Source organism: Danio rerio, chromosome 1 (genome assembly GCF_049306965.1).
Source record: "Danio rerio strain Tuebingen ecotype United States chromosome 1, GRCz12tu, whole genome shotgun sequence".
Classification (NCBI taxonomy): domain Eukaryota; kingdom Metazoa; phylum Chordata; class Actinopteri; order Cypriniformes; family Danionidae; genus Danio; species Danio rerio.
The window spans coordinates 49,584,054-49,600,000 of NC_133176.1; the positions used below are offsets into that span (position 1 = coordinate 49,584,054).

The following is a 15,947-nucleotide window of genomic DNA, read 5'->3' on the forward strand; positions in this document are numbered from 1 at the left end:
GTCGCCACAGCGAAATGAACCGCCAATTTATCCAGCATATGTTTTACACAGCGGATGCTCTTCCAGCTGCAACCCATCACTGGGAAAATCTTTCATTTGTTCCAAAACTGTTAGCTGGAAACCATTTGACTTCCATCTTATTAGTGTTTTTTGTTATGGAAGTTAATGGTTACAGGTTTCCAACTTTCTTTAAAACGTCTTTTGTGTTGAACAGAATAAAGACACTAATAACGGTCTGGAACCACTTGAGGGTAAATAAATGTTTTCTAATTTAGATACATTTCAGATAAAAAAGAAACGAAAAACTATATATATATATATATATATATATATATATATATATATATATATATATATATATATATAATTTTATTTATTTATTTTTTTTATCTTTAGCTTTTATGAGTCAACTAAAGAGACAGTTCACTCAAAATTTTATTTAATATTCCTTTGTTTGTTGTAAATCTGTTTGACTTTCTTCTGTTGTAACCTGTAACCATTGACTTCCATAGTATTTGTGTTTTTTGTTATGGAAGTCAATGGTTACAGGTTTCCTGCTTTCTTCAAACTAATGTCTTTTGTGTTGAACAGAGTAAAGACACTAATAAAGGGTTGGAACCACTTGAAGGAGAGTAAATTAATTTGTCTAATTTAGATACATTTTAGATGAAAAAGAAACAAAAAACAATATATTTAAGTAGTTATAGTACTATTTTTGTTTGTAAAAATTAGACATGACCTAGAGCCTAGTCAAAGTCCTGACCTGAATCCAATTGAGATTTATTTAAATATTATTTCTATACAATACATTATTTGAAACTAGCTTTTAGGTATAAATTAAAGGGATAGCTCACTCAAAATTTTATTTAATCTTCCTTCATTTGTTCTAAATCTGTTTGACTTTCTACTGTTGAATACAAAACCTGGAAACCTGTAACCATTCACTTTCATCGTATTTGTTATGGAACTTAAAGGTTTCCAGCTTTCTTCAAACTAACTTCTTTTGTGTTGAAGAGAATAAAGACACTAATAATATATATATATATATATATATATATATATATATATATATATATATATATATATATACACAAGTAGTTATAGTAATATATTTGTAAAAATATATTTCTTTAATAGATTTCTCTGAAAATTATTTCTTAGACATTACATTATTTCAAACTACTAAAATGCCAATAAAAGTCACTTTGTTAGCCTATTTAGTTGAATTTTCAACATTAAAAGTCTACAGAGAAGAGATCAACGTCCCATAATGCAATTTACAACCGTAAATAAATGGAAAACAAAAAATACGGAAACTGTTAATAATATTTTTGAAGTGTAAAGTTATTACTAATTCAAAGCATAATTTCTTAATAAACATTTTTATATTGTTTTTGGCTGAAGTGATCAACTGATCGATTCCCAAAGGATAAAATCTTGATAAATCATATATTATTTTTAGTTGAATCTATTGTTGAAGTCATATATATATATATATATATATATATGAAACAAGTGTTTTATGCCATTGGAAAGATTAATAGGTAGTTTAATAAAGAAGGACAATAACAGGAAAAGCATCAAACAGGTTAAATATGAGGGAAAACAGTTCATCACACAAACACACACACACACACACATATTACATTTCCTAATGAAAATTTCCTTGACATAGTATGCTGACATACTATGTATACCGAGACAGTAAAGTATACAATATACAACATCAGCTCATATATTGTTCCACAAAAGTGGACAGATGAAATATAATCATTGAATGTCTCCAAGAGTCATCCAACGTGAAAAGCAGATTTAGAATCCACTTACATCAAGCACACTGGTAATCAGGCCCACGCAAGTGTACATCTGGAGATCAGTTAGTAGCCGTTATCACACACTACAGCACTGTTCAGCTGCTGCACATCAATACTTATTTAAATAATGCTAATGTTTCTATTTAAATGGCCTGCATGGCTGTTAGTTGAGGTAGATGCCATTTTGCTTTAGCTTTTATGGGTCAGCTAAAGAGATAGTTCACTCAAAATTGATTTTAATATTCTTTGGTTTGTTGTAAATCTGTTTGACTTTCTTCTGTTGTAACCTGTAACCATTGACTTCCATAGTATTTGTGTTTTTTGTTATGGAAGTCAATGGTTACAGGTTTCCAGCTTTCTTCAAACTAATGTCTTTTGTGTTGAACAGAATAAAGACACTAATAAAGGGTTGGAACCACTTGAAGGGGAGTAAATTAATTTTTGCTAATTTAGATACATTTTAGATGAAAAAGAAATGAAAAACTATATATATATATATATATATATATATATATATATATATATATATATATATATATATATATATATATATATATATATATATATATATATATATTAGTTGTAGTACTATTTTTGTTTGTAAAAATTAGACATGACCTAGGGTCTAGTCAAAGTCCTGAGCTGAATCTAATTGAGATGCTATGGCAATAGTGAGTAAATTCATCCATTCGTTCATTTTCATTTGGCTAAATCTCTGATTTATTAGAGATCACCACAGTGGAAAGAACCGCCAACTATTCCAGCATATTTTCATGCAGCGGAGGCAAAATAAATACTAACTAGAAAAGTAAAGTTTGTTGACAAACTTTATGGAGGCTTGAGAAAGCTTAGTCTGGACGTTTAAAGTAGTTTTAAAGTTTAAATAATTGAAGTAGTTTTTAAGAAATTTAAAGCACTTGGCATAGAAAGAAAACTGTATATGTTAGCATGTTTCTAGTATGGATCAGCATGTTTCTTGCTTGGCAGTTGCTAAGGTGTTGCTATGAGTGGTTACTAGGCAATTGCTAAGGCATTGCTAGGCGGTTGTTAGGGTGTCCCAGGTAATTGTTAAGGTGTTGCTGGGTATTCTGAGTGGTTGTTAGTTGGTTGCTAGGGTATTCTGAGTAGTTGCTAAGGCATTGCTAGGGTGTTTTATGTGGTTGCTAAGATATTGCTAGGTGGTTGCTAGGGTGTTCTTAGTGGTTTCCTAGGCGTTGCTAGACAATTGCTATAATGTTGCTAGGTGGTTGCTAGGTTGTTCTAAATGGTTGCTAAGGCATTGCTAGGGTCTTCTAGGTTGTTTCTAAGGTGTTGCTAGGCAGTTGTTAGGATGTTCTAAGTGATTGCTAAGGCATTGCTAGGTAGTTGCTAGGATGTTCTGAGTGGTTGCTAGGACTGCTAGTTGCTGTTGATAAGGTGTTGATATAGCCATTGCTAGGTGATTGCTAGGGTGTCCTAGTTGGTTGCTAAGGTGTTCTCAGTGGTTGCTAAGGGGTTGCTAGGTGGTTGCTAAGGTGTTCTGAGTGTTTGCTAGGGTGTTCTATTTGGTTGGTAAGGTGTTGCTTGATGGTTACTAGGGTGTTCTAGGTGGTTATTAAGGTGTTGTTAGGCAGTTGCTAAGGTGTTCTAAGTAGTTGCTAGGCAGTTACTAACATGCATTAGCACGGTTTTTGTATGAATTAGAATGTTGCTAGCATGTTTCTAGTATAAACTAGCATGTTGTTAGCATGAAATTTAGTATAAATTAGCATGTTGATAGTATGTTTCTAGTACAAATTGGTATGTTGTTATTATGTCTAATGTAAAGTCAATAGCATTTTTTCACAATAGATGTCTAAGGGACAGTTGCTACGGTGCCGTTAGTAGTTGCTAGTAAGTTGAAAGGTCATCAGTGATTGGCAGTTCGGTAGTCTGAGTTAAATGAGCCCAAACTTCAGTCTGTATGGTACACTGTTAAGGTAATGGGAATTTTCTGAATTTTCCGGGTCAGTTTTGGGAAAACTGTAAGTCAGATGAGTTGGAAAAGATATAGCAATTTAATTCAGTAAAGTTTGGAGGTTTGGACAGTTTGGTGGTTGTAGTATGAACGGTCTAGGAGGAGATGCGTTCTTAAAGTAGTCTAAGAAGAATAGGAAGAAGATGGAAGAAAAATATAAAGTTTATGTAGTATAAAAGTGTTTTCGCCTTCTCAAGCCACCATAACTGCAATACGGATACTACAAAAACAATACTAACACCAAAATCTAAAAAGATAAATGCTGGACTGAAAGAAGTTAATGATGAATTACTAACATAAGTTTATAAGTAACAAATGCACAAAATAATACTAAAATGGAACAAACATTTTAGAAAAGGAAAAAATATTTTATTTCTTTCATATGGATGCCAGTTAAAAACACTTTAAAACTTCAGACATGATTTGAAACAATAAAAAATTATATTTTTATCCCTCAAAGTTCTTAAGAAGATTTCTTGCCCATCAACCTAAGCATGGCATCTCCCCAAACTAACAGTCATGACACTTTCCATGATTTCTTTTTGAATATACAGCTGTTCTATCAGTCCAGACTCATCTGTCAGCTGTATCTCCACATGTAGGCAGTGTGATGTGTGTCGTACCTGTATTCTCTCAGTGGTTGTGGGCCACAGAGCTCTGCACAGCACTTTCTTCAGCACATCAGGCAGCAAACTGACGATAATGAGCAGAATAATACTGAGCCACGCAGGACCACTCGACAACATCTGCATGAACACGTAGTACATCCTCTGATAGTTGAGGAAAGGCCTGGAAACAACACAAAAGCAGTGCATTAATTAGTCTTGATGGAAAAGTAGAAGCAAATTAGCACAATCCTCACAAAAGTACCAATGAGAGTTGAAAGTTCTGCAAGTGATCTATTTATAGAGCAGTGTATATTACAAGTGATGTTTGAATAGTTTTATATTATGTGTATTATTGAATAGTCTGCCATGTGCTCTCTGATCTGTTACACGATGACAAGTGCAAAATGGGTGATACATAAAGATGCTTCGTAGGGCATTTAATGGAGCCAATTCCAGTAAACAGACCAGCACAAACCTTAGTAAATCATGCTCGAAGAATTTTCTCTTATATATTTTATGTCTGAAAGGGAAACTCCTACAAATGAAGTAAGCACTTAGCACACTGAAAAAATATCTACTTCCTCCACATTAATAAAACATCTGTTAATATCTGTTAGAAAGTATTCCGTGGTTAATAATGATTACTTACACTTTTGAATTGCATTATGAAGCCTTCTATTTGCTAAATTTTGATGTTGAAAAAATGTAACTCTGCTTTTCAAAAATGCCTCCTTTATTTAGAGTTTTAGCACACAAATACTGTGTATCCATTAATAGAGTGGCCTAGTCAAAGTCATGACCTGAATCCAATTGAGATGTTGTGGCATGACCTTAAAAAGGTGGTTCATGATCAAAAACCCTCAAATGAGGCTGAATTACAACCATTCTGCAAAGATGAGAGGGACAAAATTCCTCTGCAGTGTTGTAATAGACTCATTGCAATTTATCAAAAATCAGTATAAAAAAAATAAGAAATCAGTAAAAGGCAACACTTTCTCACCACTGTATACTATAACTAAAAAAGAAAATACATTGTTTTAGTTTTAGAGCAGCGATCAAGGTCCCATATTGGAATTCCAATCCGTGAATAAACACAGGTAAATGAAACACTCCTGAATTATGAGCTATTGACCTTATTCTCCGCCGACGAGGGGGCGCTGCCATTTGAATCTTTTTGGCTCGAGACTTCCGGTCTCATTCACTTCTATTCATTTTTAGACATTAAAAACTGCTCATTATGCTGCTTGATGTTGCAATTTGATATTTTCTTGTTATATTATACTACTTGGTCTGTATAGTCATGCAAACATTTGTTTGTAGAGCAAGTAGTTTGACTGTTTTCTCCCGTTTATTATTCCTAGTCATTTCTCCCATAGGCGACTGAATCGGAAGTTCTAAGACGATCACGAAAACAGGCGCACTTCCACATTTTAGAATAAGGTCAATAGGCAACAGGTTTTGTGTGTGTGTGTGTGTGTGTGTGTGTGTGTGTGTGTGTGTGTGTGTGTGTGTGTGTGTGTGTGTGTCTGTGTGTGTGTGTGTGTGTGTGTGTGTCTGTGTGTGTGTGTGTGTGTGTGTGTGTGCGTGTGTGTGTATTTTAGTCATTGTCCTGTATGAATATCTAAATATCCTTTATTAAGATACAATTACTTTAGTCAACATTACTGAAGTCAAAAAAAGCTTTCTTTTCACAATAACTATGCTTAAATTGATATGTATATTTTTCTTATTCTGTCAGTAAAGCCCTGCTCACACTGTGGAATTTCAGCCATGATTTTGTCATCTGAGACAAATTTGGGAAATCCTAAAATCGCCCTAAGATCCTAAGATCGCCACTTGCGATCAGATTTTTCCTCTGATAAAGTTCTGGCAGTGTCAGAAGATTCCTGACACTTTCCTGCCGTGTGACAACAGCTGGGATGAGCGTCAATCCAAGAACCAATAGGAGCGCAGAATATGATGACGCAATCCATGCGAAAATTCAAATGACCACGGGGAAGTGTCAAAACAGTGTTTTTCTTCCTGGTTTTATTATTGAGAAACGCTGTGTGCAAAATTGCCAATACAAATTGTGTACGTTTGCAGGTGAGGAATCATTTCAGAAGTGTCACTGGTGGATGATGTCAAACTCTGGGGGTGTTTAATTTTGTGTTTGCCGCGTCTTCATTGTCGTTCAATCTGACATTATGACAGCTAAGATCTTACAGTGTGACATGGGAGCCATGTTCGTGCACTCAGGATTTCATGGATTTATGAAAAATTCCATAGTTTGAGCCGTCCTTAAGGCTTTTCTCCTCATAGATTTCCATTCATATGCACGTGAATGCGACAAGTATCACAGTTCACTGCATTTGAAAGTTTAAGCTTGGTGAACTCTAACCTGTGAAATCCCATTATCTGATAGCGTGAGATCAATCGAAGATCAAAACATGACCTCTCTGGACAGAAATTTATAGCATGGACCAATCGCTCGCTTTTTTAAATGTCCAATCATCTTGTTTAATTCCGCCCCTTTTCGCAGTGCTGTACAACAGAATTTCGCAAGCTCAAACTCTAATGTGACCGAGGCAAAACCTGTAGGTTTCAAACAGTTATTACAGCTATTAACAGCTATAAACAGAATATTGACTTTAGTAAATGAGAAGCCAAATGATGATGAGGGAAATAGTTTTTGTTCAGTGAATCCCAAAAGTAACAGTAAAAATATGTTTCCATTGACATTGTTAGTAAATCTGTCCCTTAATGTCTTAAGGATGACAATCGTGATATAAAAACATACCAAATGATGCCTCCCCAGAGCAGGGAGAAGATGACATAGAAAAGCAGAGAGCCCCATATGACAAAATGGTTGATCCACGTCCAGTAATGTGTGTCCAGTGCAAGCTAAAACACACACACACACAACACACACATACACAAAGAGAGAGAGAGAAAAAGAGAGAGAGAAAAAGAGATACAGCTGGTTAAACTGACACTGGATGACAACGGTCATGATCATAACACATGCAGTTTCAGATTTATTACCTTTAGTGTGACGGTGAACACCAGGACAGTGAACACAAGAGTGCCAAAAGTCCAGTTTCCAAACATCTGGAACAGAGAAATAGTGAAAAAGGCAAAAAGAGATTGACACAGATGTACCAACAGCCTATCGAGTGGTAGTGAACAACTTTACAAAACACACTGCATTATGATGGTAAATAATGTTCTGCCTTATTATAAACAATTCAAGAAGCACTTTATTTTACAGTTCTTATCTGCATATACTTGCTTTGAATTAATAATAATAATAATAATAATTATGATTATTGTTGTTGTTGTTATTATTATTATTATTATTAAAATAATGAGCATTAACTCACAAAACAAAATGTAAAAACAAAATATTATTTTAAAATATAAGCACATAAGAAAAGCTGTATAAGAAATATTAGACTAATGTTATTAAAGTAGCATGAGAAGACAGACGGACCATAATGGGTTAAAGCTTTGCATGAATGTATACATTTAGGTACATTATAAGAAAACAAAAATTGTGCTATAAAAGATTTCATCCATTTATTTTAAATATAATGTAACTATTAATTTAATGTATTTATTTTAGATTTCAAACGTCAATTTACTATTTTACACGTGTATTATTATTACACTGAATACGATTGATTGCAAGTTTAAATGCTTTATATTTTAATATGCAAGTTGTGTAATTTTTATATCACTATTACTTTTTTTATGTTGAATGACGATTGAACCAAACATAGACTCACCAGCCATATTATTAAGTACACTTTCATTCATTCATTTTCTTGTCGGCTTAGTCCCTTTATTAATCCTGGGTCACCACAGCGGAATGAACCGCCAACTTATCCAGCAAGGGCAGCGGATGCCCTTCCAGCCCATCTCTGGGAAACATCCACAAACACATTCACACACACTCTTAGTAAACTACGGACAATTTAGCCTACCCAATTCACCTGTACCGCATGTCTTTGAACTGTGGGGGAAACCGGAGCACCCGGAGGAAACCCACGTGAAGGCAGTGGCAGACCACGCAAAGGCAGAACATGTAAACTCCACACAGAAACGCCAACTGAGCCGAGGTTCGAACCAGCGACCCAGCGACCTTCTTGCTGTGAGGCGACAGCACTACCAACTGCACCACTGCCTCGCCCATTAAGTACACTTGTTTAACTGTTTGTTAATGCAAAATTCTCATCAGACAATCACATAGCATGCATTTAGCCATGTAGACATGGTCAAGATGATTTGCTGCAGTTCAAACCGTGCATCTGAATGGGGAAGAAAGTTGATTTAAGTGACTTTAAACATGGCATGGTGCCAGATGGGCTGAGTATGAGTATTTCAGAAACTGCTGATCTACTAGGATTTTCACGCACAACCATCTCTAAGGTTTACAGAGAATGGTATGAAAAAAAGAAAATATCCAGTGAGCGGCAGTTCTGTGGGCATAAATTCCTTGTTGATGCCAGAGGTCAGAGGAGAATGGCCAGACTGGTTCAAGCTGATAGGAAGACAACAATAACTCAAATAACCACACATTACAACCGAGGTCTGCTGACGAGCATCTCTGAATGCACAACACGTCCAACCTTGAGGCGGATGAGTTACAGCAGCAGAAGACTGGAAATAGAAGATTGGAAAAATGTTGCCTGATCTGATGAGTCTCGATTTCTGCTGAAACATTCGGATGGTAGGGTCAGAATTTGGCATCAACAACATGAAAGCATGGATCCATCCTGCCTCATCAATAAATCAATCTGGTTTTGGTGGTGTAATGGTGTGGGGGATATTTTCTTGGCACACTTTGGTCCCATTACCAATTGAGTATTGTTGCTGACCATGTCCATCTCTTTATGAGCACAGTTTACCCATCTTCTGATGGATACATCCAGCAGGATAACGCACCATGTCATAAAGCGTGAATCATCTCAGAATGGTTTCTTGAAATTACAATGAGTTCACTGTACTCAAATGGCCTCCACAGTCACCAGATCCCAATCCAAAAGAGCACCTTTGGGATGTGTGCAGCAGACAAATCTGCAGCAACTGCATGATGCTATCATGTCAATATGGACAAACATCTCTAAGGAATGTGTCCAGTACCTTCTATGCCACAAAGGATTAAGCCAGTACTTGAAGGCAAAATGGCGTCCAACTCGGTACTAGTAAGATGTAACTAATAAAGTGGCCGGTGAGTGTATTTTTCACCCATATTTTGCACAAAAGTCATTTGAAACATTAAAGGAGACCTTTACAAATACAATATGATGGCATTTGTACATTTTTAATAAATGTAGACCCCACAATAGAGGGTCTCAACTTTATCCCTAATTATTCACAGCACATTCCTGAAATGTTCAATCTCAATTGGTAAGAAACAATTGCATTACATCATTATTTTCATAGTGCTGTAAATAAATACACTTCAGTGTCATCCAGCAGTGTTTTACTAATGTCACACGTGTTTTATACTTCATCTGTAAAAGCATCATCAATAAAAAGTGAGCTTAGAGCGCACATTAGCATGTTGTAATGGATTTAGCATTAGCGCTGAGGCTCAGTAAAGCTCTGCTGGGTGTTGCGTGTGTCTGTTTTTTGCTGTATTTGATGCTCCATTGTTTAAAATCTTGGCAAACTGATGAATTCAAACACAATGGATTTCTCTTCTAGAAACCGACGGGCCGCGCTGCTGATGACACGATGCAAAAACAACATCCACAATACAATACAAGCTCTTTATACTATCACTGGATGTTTACCTTCAAAACGACGAATCAAAATCAACAAGAAGGTCAAAGGCTGACTGTCACTGACTGCTTTTATAATGTTGAACAATATATTTAACGTTGATAAGTAAAGTAACTGGTTTAAATAAAAGAACACACAAAGACACACAATAGATGTCAACAGGTTTGAAGGAAATGCATTGACTTACCTTGATGTGCAATTGAAATGGATTTAGTGTTAAAATAACATGTCAAGGGCAAATGATTTTTGTAAGGATGTTGTAAGATTTTTTTTTTATGTTACAAATTTGATGATTCAGCTGAAAAAAAAAGAGAAAGGAGATTCTGTTTTTTCTGCTATTTACCACAAATAGGATAAATGAAGAGACCAAATCTAAACAATGGTGAGAGGAAAAAAAGGTGTTCTTAGTGTTAATCATCAAGGAGGCAGATTGAAATCTATGTTATTTTATTTACTTTTTATTTATTTTATACAACCCTGCAGTGACACTTAAAGAGATTTGAGTGTTTTTCTATCAATTATTCTTTATTAAAATGAAATAGACATTTAAATTAATAATAGTAATAGTTTTTATTTCATTTGTTTTATTTTATAAATAACTTTTCTAATGAATAAATAAATAAATATCAAAACTGTGTAAAGTTTTTTAATATATTTTTATATTATTTTGATGTATTTTTTATTTAATGTAAAAATATATTATATATTATAATATACCTTTAAGATTTTTTTTCCTGTTACAGAACAAACCAATGTTGTCTAATTAACCTGCAGTACTTAAGCCTTTAAATAGCACTTTAAGCTGAATACTAGTATCTTTCAAAATAACTAAAACATCACTTTCATGATGACAAAGACAAAAGAAATTATTTATTTAAACTATTAAAAATGTGTTGAAAAAATTCTCTCTGTTAAACAGCAACTAAAAAAAAAGGCTAATCATGTTGCAACCCAGGCTCATTCTTATAACGTACCCCCTGTATACATTTCTGGAGATCACCAAATACATCCTAGGAGCTCTGTTTTTTTTCAATTTTTGTTTACACAAATCCACCAGAGGCCGCTGTGTACGCTTTTTCAGATCTCAAATTTCTCTTGCTAGTGCCATTCGTGGCACCTGTTTTTGCTTAAATCCACCAGAGGCCGCTGTGTAAATTTTTTCAGATCTCAAATTTCTCTCGCGAGTTCTATTTGTGCCTGCTGTTCTTGCATAAATCCACCAGAGGCCACAGTCAACTGACTGACTGACTGACTGACTGACCAATCGACTGACCCCCTCCTCTTTTCTTAAACCCAACCAAATAGTGTCTTCAAAAGCACCGATTGATCTGCCCGCCCAATTGCCTGAACCCAACCGACAGTGGGCAATGCAGAAAAAGAAAAGCCCTCACCTAAATTAATGTTTTCAGATTTTACCACAATCTCACCCTGTTATTTACTTGTTTATTTTAGTTTTGGCATCTATTTTTGTCTGATTTCTGTAATCGTTCTTCGCTAGACTCAAACTTTGTCGTTATGGTCAACTCCTCTCCTTGTCTCAAGTCCGCCTACTTACGCGGCGAGCCACTGGACAAACTGGTTAAAGTGAAAAAGACGACCACACTGAGATAAGAGGTCAGCTGGTAAGCGTGAAAATGAACGGCGTCATACTGCCCCATAGCGTTCGTTTTAAAGACGTTCCTCTGGCTACAAATCTCCAGAAATGTATATAGGGCTACGCTTTCAGAATGAGCCTGTGTTGTCATTTTGACTTCAACTGTAAATATACAGCATAAATACATAATTAAAGTTCCAACTGTTTGCTAAAAATGTAACGGGACACCCTATTTGTGGAAAAAGCCTCCAGAATCCCTTCCAAATCCTGGACCGATTCCTCTACGTTTAACCAGTGTGAAATGAATGGAAATGTTTCATCCCCCATTTCCTCCAGCCTGTTCATTTGCCCTTGAGTGAGGGATGAGAGGATGGACGTGTTTCCTACGGGCCGATGATGATGAGCATGACGGCAACCCTCCAAAAAAACCACACACATACAGTCTTGACGAGACACACGGTACGAACACAAACTCCTACTCCATCACACGATGACAGACAGAGGGAATGACTCTACGGCTACAGCTCGTCGCACAGCTACCATCAATGACAGCGAGCCAATCATTAGTGTTAGTGGACACTAGATGTGAGTGGGCGTGGCTTCAGGGTGAGGGGCGGGGCTGAGAGGGCAACAGTAAAACAAGGCTGCGGTTACGCTAGTGTGTTTTCCTTTTAAAATGCACAGCTTTTACTATAAGGGTTTAACCAGGGCTTCCACACTACACCAGAATTTTCGGTCGGTTTGAGGTTGCATTTCAGTGTAGACGGCACCAAAACGCTACATTTCCAAATCAGTGTTTCGGAGTGCTTATCAAATCACCAAGACTACAGGATTTCAATATACGGGACTTTGTTACGTCATAAGTGCTTCAAAACAAATGGAAACAAAATTCAATCCTTTTACTCCAGCTGACGACCAGCTCTGTGAAACGAAACTAACAAATTGACCTGATGAAGACCTTATAGGTTAAAACGTTGTCCAATTAAATTAGTATTGAGAGAAAAAGTGGCAGTGTGCTGATTATTTTGACTTTTTCTGCTCTGTAAAACTATAAAATCGACATGAAATATGTGCATTCACTGAGATGATGATCGCCCCCCAGTGGCGAACCGCTGAACACATTTTACGAGTTTGTAGACACTTTAATGCGACATTTCTCAAATTAATAAAAATAGTAATTGTTATTAGTCTTGTATTGGTCTGTAAAGCAGATAGTATCATCGAACATACAAAATAAGCCTTAATAAAAATAATTAATAAAAGAACAAATATTATTTGACGATAATAGATGATTGGCTAATTGCTATTGAAGCTGTTTAAATTTTTTGAGTTTTTAATTGCATTTACACAATTTTGTCCAGCAGGTGTCCCTAGCATGTGATGTTTTGAACACTTTAAAACAGCGAATCATTTCGCAAAGCAATTAGTTCAAAAGCAGTGTTTGAGGCAACGCATTACAAGCAACGTGAATTACGTAATAATATTAATTTTCTAAGTAAGTAAAGTAACGCAATACTTTAAAAAATTAAGTAATAATATTTGAGTTACTTTTTTAAAAATGTAACTCAAGTCACTTTTTAGATTAATTAATTCGCTTTTAAAAATAATTCGCTGAATTAAAATAAATGTAATCATGTTGAATCGCACTCAATGAGAGAATTAATCAGCTCCCCGCGGGAGCAGACAGAAACCAAGATGGCAGAGCCTTTCATTTCTGTGATAGAAGTACTCTCATTATTTTGGAAGAAGAGGGGATTATAGTCTCAACAACTGGACAGTGATTTTACTGAACTAATAAGACAAAAATACAAAAGCAGCAAACTCATTGCTTTCAACTTTCATTAACCTGCAACTAGTTACTTTTTTAGGGAGTGACTCAATAAGTCCCTCCCTCATTGGTTCTTATGGATCATTGCAGAACCTTTGCTAATAAAGCCCTGGTTACATGACCACAAGCTGAAATTTGTTTCATTTATCTAACGCATGCTCAAATAAAAAAAAAATAGCAAAGAATACATAGTTTTAAACACCACAAGGTTTAGTATTTATGTGGAGTTTACATAAATATAAGTAAACACTTAACAGTATGATGTCTTACAATATCTGTATGTAGCAATTGTAAATCTAAACATTTGTTTACTCTAAATAAATTTGGCGATGTTATTCATAATGCCACCATTATTTGTGCTTGGTATATTAACTGTATATACAATTGCCTTTGGTATAACTTGGATTTTATTTTAACAGAATGGTTTCAACAGGAGAAAATACACCTTCTGGAGTGGCCTAGATAGAGTCTTGAACTCAACCTGATTGAGCTGCTGTGGCATGACCTCAGGAGAGCGATTCACACCATACATTCTAAGAATATTATGGAACTGAAACAGTTTTTTAAAGATGAATAGTCCAAAGTCCCTCCTGACTGTTGTGCAGGTCTGATCTGCAACTACAGGAAATGCTTGTTTGAGGTTATTGCAGCCAAAGAAGCGTTCAAATAACTTTTCCACCCTGCACTGTAAATGTTTACAATGTCTGTGTGGTATTAAGTAGATTGTGTTTTTTCATTGTTGTAGCTTAGTAATCCCAAAAGGTTCACATACTTTTTTTCTAGCAATTGTACATATTTTTAGGTTTTAAACGCTGGTAATATTAGTTTTTGATGCTGAAAAAGATTTCAGTCATGTGGTGTAGTGTGGATAGGGATATTTTCTAAAATGCCAGTATGGACTAGGATCATGTTGATTTGAATGTGCCGTGTTAAAAGGAAACCGCACTAGTGTAAACATAGCCTCAAACTAAAAACAGGATGAGAAACAGATAGGGACAGGCTTACCATCTGTGTGTTGGTGGCCATTAGCTGAGGAAAGGAAGAAAGCAGAAAAGAAAAGAAAGGCAAAAAGGAGGGAGGTAAAAGGAGGAATAGAGAGAGAGAAAAGGAGAAAGATTGAGAGGAAGAGAAGAAAACGAAAGAAAAGTAGAAGAGGAGGGAGGTAGGGAGGGGACAGGGAGCAAGAAAGTAAAGAAAAAATTAGGATGTTATAACTTAAAGTAAATCAAACAGGTAAAAAAAAGCAATCCAAAAAGGTTACTATGATTTAACTTAATGGCACAGAGAAAGATGTCTGGTCTGACTGATTACCCAGCATGCTTTGTGTTGCATAAATGAATGGAGAAGCACCTGTAATGACTTCAAACATACGCAAAGAGGAGGACGAGACCTCAGTTATAAACCACATTACAAGCACTGGAACCACTTTAACTACAAATATAGCAAGCATAGAAACCCCATTCGGTCTGTATGTGACTGCTTTAGTTGACTGAGGAAGAAATAAACGGCTACAACAAGTTGGTTAAGTCAATTAAAGGAAACGCACAGACAGAAAATGGTGGTGAGAGAAAGGGATGGCTGTGCGGTACCTGTCCGTTGCTGGTGAAGGTTGTGTTGTCGAAAAGGAAGAAAGCACCAAAGAAGAAAACCACCGCATCGAAGACCCCCAGAAACGTCCAGTAGATGAAGGTGGGCCACGTCAGGAGGGAATTCTTGGCAATATCTCTGTGTGGGAAAAACAATTCAATAAAAAAATATTTTATATACCAACCCCAACCTATCTCTGGGAAACATCCACACACACACACAACGGACAATTTAGCCTACCCAATTCACCTGTACCGCATGTCTTTGGACTGTGGTGGAAACCGGAGCACCCGGAGGAAACCCACGCGAACGCAGGGAGAACATGCAAACTCCACACAGAAACGCCAACTGAGCCGAGGTTCGAACCAGCAACCTACTGCGCCACTGCATCGCTAACTTTTATTTCAATTAAAAATAATAACAATTTTGACCAAAAGTATGTGATTATTATTATATTATAATAATTATTTAATATATTATTTTATTTAATAATAATATTATATAATTGTCTTATAATAATAAATAATATTTATCTATTTAATTTAGTTTGTTTCATTGTGATAATGATTATAACACTTATTTCATATTTTCATTTAGACTGTTTTCAACATATTATTCTAATTATTATACTAGATTATTTTATATATTATTATATAATATACTATATAATAATAATATAATGATAAATAATACTTTTCTTTTTCATTAAATTTGTTTTAAAATGACAATAATAATTCTTATTATCTCTATT

The 15,947-nt window shown here is 35.4% G+C and overlaps 1 protein-coding gene across 9 annotated transcripts in view; it reads right to left on the minus strand.

Moving 5' to 3' along the window:
* The window catches only part of atp11a (ATPase phospholipid transporting 11A), a 137,018-nt gene that overhangs the window by 13,663 nt on the left and 107,408 nt on the right, over positions 1–15,947 (minus strand). For 5 of the 9 annotated variants that reach the window (XR_012408019.1, XM_068221663.2, XM_021477091.3 and 2 more), the window contains exons 25-29: positions 15,199–15,334; positions 14,615–14,638; positions 7,443–7,508; positions 7,198–7,301; positions 4,434–4,599 (exon numbers count right to left, since the gene is read on the minus strand). Coding sequence is in view for 7 of the 9 variants with exons in the window: in XM_068221663.2 (XP_068077764.1) it covers positions 4,434–4,599; positions 7,198–7,301; positions 7,443–7,508; positions 14,615–14,638; positions 15,199–15,334 (496 nt within the window). In the remaining 2 variants the exon portion in view is untranslated. The remainder of the gene's footprint in view (positions 1–4,433; positions 4,600–7,197; positions 7,302–7,442; positions 7,509–14,614; positions 14,639–15,198; positions 15,335–15,947) is intronic. The other 4 variants (XR_012408021.1, XM_073954285.1, XM_021477088.3 and 1 more) reach the window with 1 other exon arrangement.